Source organism: Molossus molossus, unplaced genomic scaffold (assembly GCF_014108415.1).
Source record: "Molossus molossus isolate mMolMol1 unplaced genomic scaffold, mMolMol1.p scaffold_m16_p_10, whole genome shotgun sequence".
In the NCBI taxonomy this organism is placed as follows: Eukaryota; Metazoa; Chordata; class Mammalia; order Chiroptera; family Molossidae; genus Molossus; species Molossus molossus.
In genome coordinates, this window is record NW_023425345.1 from 3,968,486 (window position 1) to 3,975,413 (window position 6,928).

The 6,928-nt window shown below is 49.7% G+C and overlaps 1 protein-coding gene across 1 annotated transcript in view; it reads right to left on the reverse strand.

The window, feature by feature from the left end:
* Positions 1–4,761, reverse strand: part of FAM83F (family with sequence similarity 83 member F) — a 38,197-nt gene extending 33,436 nt beyond the window's left edge. Inside the window, exon 1 of the mRNA XM_036252111.1 lies at positions 4,267–4,761. Within this exon, the coding sequence (XP_036108004.1) occupies positions 4,267–4,761 (495 nt within the window). The remainder of the gene's footprint in view (positions 1–4,266) is intronic.
* Positions 4,762–6,928: the final 2,167 nt, after the last annotated feature.

The following is a 6,928-nucleotide window of genomic DNA, read 5'->3' on the forward strand; positions in this document are numbered from 1 at the left end:
CCTCCCTCTCCCGGGTTGTGTTTATAATCTTTGTAGGATCATTGGTAATCCTGACCAGCACTCAGGGAAGCTGTGTAATCTCTTCTTGTCATTGGTCTGAAGATAGGTCACTTCACCCTTTTGGGTCTCAGAGGCCTCCTCTGTGAAATGAAAACAGCACTCTACCTTACCAGGTGATTGAGGCTCAAAGGAAATGGGGCCCAGGAATGCAGAGGTCAAGTTCAGTAATTATTCCCGTTCCTGAAGCACAGGCAATAAATACTCTCTTAACCCGCCCAGCAGTCCCACAAATGGATGCTGCTGGTCACCTGGGCACCAGGAAGCCCGGGCACAAGGAGGGGTGGATGGCTTGGTGCAATCTCACCCTTCCTGCTGTGTTCAGACATGCTCGTGGATAGGTCCTCAGCATCAAAGGTCTTGCCCTAACCCGATTCAGGGGCTGGGTTAGTGGCCCTCCTGCCACACCCTCTAGTCAGGCACTCATCATACTGTATTATAATGATGGTTTAGTAGACTATTAGGCTACTTAAGAGCAGAGGTGTGTTTAATATGTCTGTTTTCTACTAAAGTGCTTAGCACATAGTATACCTCGAAATATTTGTTCAGTGACCAAATGGGTACATTATCCTTCTGAGTTGAAAGCCCATCCAAGTTAGAGTTGTTTGAGCCTCTCACTCTGCCCTTGTAAGTAAGAACCAAGAGTTTCCCAGTCTAGCCCTGGCCAGTTTGGCTCAGCGGTAGAGTGTTGGCCCACGGACCAGAGAGTCCCGGGCTCGGTTCCTGCTAAGGGCACGTACCTCGGTTGCAGTTTGTCCCCGGCCCTGGTTGGGGTTGTGTGGGTGGCAGCCACTCAGTGTGTCTCTCTCACATCGATGTTTCTCTGTCTTCTCCTCTCTCTCCCTCCTGCTCTATCTGAAGATAAATGCAAAAATGTCCTCAGGGGAGGATAAAAAAAAAAAAAAAGAGTTTCCCAATCTATACGTGGTCCTGCTTTAAGATCACCCCATGGCAGTTACAACTATCTTAGCAGCCCTAGAAGCAGCAAACTTCCCTGACCATCTCTGCCAGTGTGGGACAGACCAGGGACTCATTTCTGGGTCCTTGAAATCATCCTTTCTACCTGTAGTTTAAGCAGACAAAAAGACATCATTCAGTGACACTAAAATAAGCAGATAACTCAAGAAGAAAAAAACATCATAAAAACCCCACCCCACAAGTAAATATGGCTGAATGTTTGAATGCTGCCTATCCAGTGTGACCTGGAGGGCCTTCTGACATTTGCAGAGGCCCAGAGAGCAAAGACTGCCAGCCTCAAAGACTCCTCCCATTGCACGTGGTTCAACCTCCATACCTGCTGGGCTATTTCCTCACTGGCCAGGACCCTTTGCCCCTCCTCCCCAATCCTCAATCCTATTTTCAAAGTGTCCCCTAGTTAGGATCCTTTCTCTGCATTCCTGAGGCCCAGGTTGGGCAGCCTCACTGGTCTGCAGCTGTTGGTAAATCATAGCCACAGAGCCTTAGTTTCTTGTTATCACTCGGGAATAACATCACGAGATTATTTTGAGGATTAAATGAGATAAAATGCAAAACTCTGGTACACAGTTGGACATGTATGTCCTGTGCCTCTCTTCCCCCAATCAACCCAGTCTCTGCACTTAAACCATCTCATAGTTGGTCCCACCTAGTTTCACAGAAGCCAGACTCACTGGAAACAAAGAAACTCCCTCCCTCAGGGTGAAAAGGAAGGAGGAAGGATCTAGTAGTAATGGCCACGGGTGGGTTGCTTGCCAGCTGGACAAGTTGGGGTAAGGGTGGGGGCAGGCAGTGGGCAGAGGTGTAGCCTTTAGAGCAGAAGCTAGGGATCAGCATCTTTCTGTCACCAGCCATGTAATCTTTGGGCAAGCCCCTTTTCTTCTCGCTGTGCCTCAGTTTCCTCACCTGTGAAACAAGGTCAACCTCTCTGCCCTACCTACTTCACAGGGTCTTTGAGAAGAAGGTGCTGTACAGATGTGAGCCACAGAGATGAAGAGTAGAGGCCCAGAGGGCCTGGGGGTTGAGTGGGCACAGACAGGGTCAGGAGCTGCTTCTTCAGGGGATGGTCACCTGCTTTGAACCCAGGACCCCCACCCCAAGCCCCACACAATATATAGCTCCCACCAGAACAGCCCTTCCCTTCTGCCAATCAAAGCTACTTGCTGTTTTGAAGCAAAGATCTCTTGTTTCTGCTCCTGAGTGTCTTATTGGAGAAACTGTCCATTCTCATTTCCTTCTCTTTCCCTGTTTAACTCAGCAATTCACCTCCCTCAGATTTAAGCACATCCAGCCTCAAAAACTCTTCCTTCAAGCACATCCCCCAGCATTTGAGTTAACTCTTAAAAGAGGAAGGCCACAGATTATATCCTCCTATGGCTAGCGCGTGACAGACATAGGGCACTCAGGAAATAACTACTGGATCAGTTTATAATTGTTAAAATTTCTGTTGTTAAATATTTAAAGAGAAGAACACTCTACTACACAAGAGACTGGTGACATCCCACATGGGACTAGAAGCCCCAGTGGGCAGGGACCCTGTCTATCTCCTGTAACAGGGGTACACAACCTGTAACCCAGGTTGTGACCAGGCTAACTCCATTCAAGCTCCTTGGTTTCATCCTGCAGCACGATCATCAGACAGCGGGGCAGAGTATCACAGTGGTTAAGAGCAAGGACCCTGGCATTTGAATCCTGGCTCAATCACTTACTAGTTATGTGACTTTCAGCAAGACACTTAACTGTTCTGAATCCAAAAATAAGAAAAATACCTATTTCCCCCAGTTGCTGTGAAAAGCAAAAGAGAAAATGCAGGCAAATCATTTTCACTGTGGTTGACACATATTAAGTGCTAATAAATCAAGGCTTGTTAGTATCACAAGACTTGACCCCTGACCCCAGTTGCAGCCCGCTGCAAAATAGTCACCCAAGTCCTTTCTCCTCTGTTCAAACTTGCCTTTGTCTTTTGCAGAATGCAATGTACAAAGACAACTCAGACAGACAAAGAGGAATTATGAAGACAGAGAGGAGGGGATATGGCTACCAGAAAGAAGGATTAACTTGCACTGTCCAATCTAGCCAACTACCTGCATCATCACCCCTTCCTGGTCTTTCTAGGTTAATCTTCCCTCCCTGGGCCCTTCAGCCTCCAGAGGTAACCGAATTCCAACCACATTCATTGAGTTGAATTAGAACAGTAAATCCAAACCACTCCTGTTGCATATTCTGAATTGGACACCAAAGGCTGCTGGTGTTTCTTAACAAATCTCTGTGTAGGGGAGCCAGATTTTAATAAATAAAAAAATACAACGCCCCATTAACTTTGAATTTCAGATAAATAACGATTAACTTTTTAATGTTGGTATGCCCTATGTAATATGGGTCATATTAATACTAAAAACTTATTGTTTATCTGAAATTCAAAGTTAATGGAGCACCCTATATTTTAATATTTTATCCGGAAACTCTACCCAAGGACACAGCATAAAGAAAAAACCTTCTCTCTGCTCCACAACCTACCAGCACCCCCCCCCCCACCACCGTATTCTAATCAGCCAACCTAGAAGCATTTCTTCCTTTGGCCCTCAAGCACAGCAAACAAGCTGTGGGAGCTTTTCCGGAGCTGCTCAGCCCAGTGATCTGCCTTGTCTGAGTGCCCAGTACACAGCCAGGCCCATAGTAGGTGCTCACAATAATTCCTCATTCATTCCAGGCTGCTTGAGCTCTAGTGCTGGGCCCAGTAGAGTGTGGATGAGATGGGCAAGGCCAACCTTGGCTCTGCAGCAGGCTACGAACATCATGACTAGGTGGGGGTGAGCAGGTCAAACCACCGGCTTTCTGTTTTGAAGATCAAATACGAAAATGGCCAGGGATATGTTCTGTAAATCCCTGGGCAGCACATAGGTATTACCATGACCTCTGAGAGGCCCATTTTACCACAGAGCCCCACAAGCCCCCACTCTTCCTTTGGGAGAGGAGGAACTCCACGGGGACATTGAAGCACATGGCAGATGGAAGCCAGTACCTCTGGATACTAATAATGACTAACAATTGTCCATTACTTTGTGGAACACCTTCACCTACATCCCTAGAGGCCACACCACAGCCCCACAACGTGAATGAGGTTTCCTGGACCATTTCCCTGAGGGTGGTCAGGGTGGTCTGCCCGAGGTAGAGCCTGGTCCAACTGACTGAGTGTGGGGGTCCTACCCATGGGTTGGCAGGAACAGGGCCTACCTTCTGGGCCTGTTGGATCATCTGCCTGATCACCTGCTTGAGGTGGGGTGCCTTTTCCTCCTTGGGGGGGTGAGTGAAGAGGGTGACGCGACTCACGCCGCGGTAAAAGCCGGTGTCGGTCCAGCCTAGGTCCAGCGGGGGCACCTCGGTGTCGGAGCGGTCGGGCCAGTAGGCCAGGGACTCGCAGGGTTCGGCCGGGGTCTGCGGCGGGGCCTTGGCCTTGGCCTTGCTCTTGCCCCGGGAGGTGGTGGCCGCGGCGGGGGCGGGGTCCTCGTAGGGGCTCCAGGCGGCGCAGAGGGCCTGGCGCTCCTCGCTGGACAGGAAGTCCCGCAGCTGCTCCTTCTTGACCCGCTCGCGGTAGGCCTGCTCGCCGCCGCCCAGGAGCGCCTCCAGCGCGGCCCGTCGCCGCTCGCAGTAGTAGAAGGCGGCCTGCGCCTCTGTCACCCGCTCGTTCACGTGGGTCTCGTCCAGGCAGCTCAGCTGGGACTCGGCCATGGTGCTCGGCCGCCCGCCCCGGCCCGGCAGCGGCCCGGGTCCCACCGCCGCACCTGGAGCCGCCGAGGGGCGGGGCGCCTCACCTGGCCGCGAGGTCGGCCAATCGGCGCGGGCCGGAGCGCGGGCGCGGCCGTCGGGCGGGGAGGGGCGGCCTCGCCCTCTGCTTCCGCAGGCCCTACCGGCGCTGACGATCTCGGGGTTCCCCGGGGCCTCGGTGAGGCCTGAGCCTGCGGGGCCCAGCCCGTGTCGGGAGCTCCCACGTGCGACCTCTGGCCCGCTGCCACCTCCCGGCCCCGACCCTTCGTGGGGGAAAGGTGGAGGAGCTAGCTAACCCTTCCTGCTGCCTCCGGCAGCCGAGTCAGACGCCTCGCAGGTGTGTGTTCATTCCCCCTCCCGCCTCTCGCAGGTAGGCCCGGAGCATGTGCTCTGGCCCGCGAGCCTCTGGGGCTGAGGATCTGACCTCTCCCTGTTTCAGAGCCTGGGGGCCCTGCTGCTAGATCGGATTGTAACGGCTGAGGAGGGGCGGTTAGTGTGCAAAAGCAAAATGCTAATTAAACCCCCAGCTCCCCGCCCACGCGTCCCATTTCTGCGATCAGAGGCCTCCCCCAAGAGGTTGTCAATCCAACACCTTCACCACGATAAAAATTTCTTAAAATAATAATAATAATAAAATCCCAAATACAGCAAGGATGTAAGCAGCAGTGGAGGACCCCCCCCCCCATTTTAATTTGAAGTGGAGTGTGTGTGTGTGTGTGTGTGTGTGTTTGGGCAAGATAGGCTGCCAGAGGCCCGATTACCATATTAGTGATTCAAAATAGATGTTTGACTTAAGGAAGAAAGCCATACATGCAGACACACAGACACACACTCACTCACTCACTCACTCACCACCACCAGTAGCAGCTCTGCGGTTTCCCTTTGGATTAAATAGAATCTTCTTAGTCATTAACATATTTTGTTCAAGCACTGTTGTAAATTTGATTCTCTACATTCAAAATATTTTCAGATCATAGCAACCAAGGGTTCACAGTTCTCTCATTTTATAGCATAGCGTCTTAGAGCTGGAAGGAGCTTTAGAAACTAGTCCAACCCCCTCATTTTACAGATGAGGGAATTGAGGCCTAGATACACATGGTTTGCCCAGGCTCCCTGTAAAGAGAAACAGCCCTTGAGGTTCTTTGTCCTTTCTATTTCTCTTGTGAAATGACAGGGTTTGAGACCTGATTTTAATCCCAGGGATTTTGAAGAGGCCTCCTACTCTTTTTGGGTCTTCCTTTGATGGTCTGAAAAAAAAAAATGAGGGTTAGATTTTCAAATATACGCAAATTTTGTTACAATAATCAGTTCTGCCATCCTGTGTCAGCCCAAAGATCAGGGTGGTGAACATCAGGTGCCTATTACCTTACCTGTACCCTTTTCTACTCTTGGGAATTGAAAAGCTTCACTCCTGGTAACACTCTACTCATAAGCATAGATAAATTTCATCTTTAGATTGGAGAGCATTTAGTTTGTTTCCTCATGACTTCTGACCTGGGGAGGAAGCATTTACTCAAGGCCTACTATGTGCTTGGCACACCGTATGTGCTCAGTACAGATTTCTTTAAAAAAGAATGACACAGGGATGTGAAGTACAGCATAGAGAATATAGTCAATAATATTGTTATTACTAGGGATGGTGCAGATTGGTACTAGACTTATCAGGGTGATTGATTCATAAGGTATCTAGATGTCTAATGACTATGTTGTATACCTGAGACTAATGTAATATTACATGTCCACTGTAATTGAAAAATAAATTTTAAAAAGAGAGAATGAATTAGGGCCAAGAGAAAGGTATATGCAGGGAGCTGTGGGGGCTCTGAGGGAAGAAGTAATTATCCAATGGGATGTGGATAAGAAGGGCTTCACCCAGCATGAAGGGATTTTGAGTGGAGCCTAAAAGGATGAGAATTCAAGAGGGAGAGGGAGTGAGGACATTCTAGGTAGAGGGAGTTGAGATTGGGTATATCAGAGCATCATGCTAGTATCAGGTACTCACGGATTCAGTTCAAGATATAGTCATGGGCCTCATAGAGACGTTTTGGTCAATGATGGATGTCAGTAGTCCCATGAGATTATAATGGACCTGAAAAACCCCTATAGCCTAGTGTCGTCGCTGTTGTAGGGT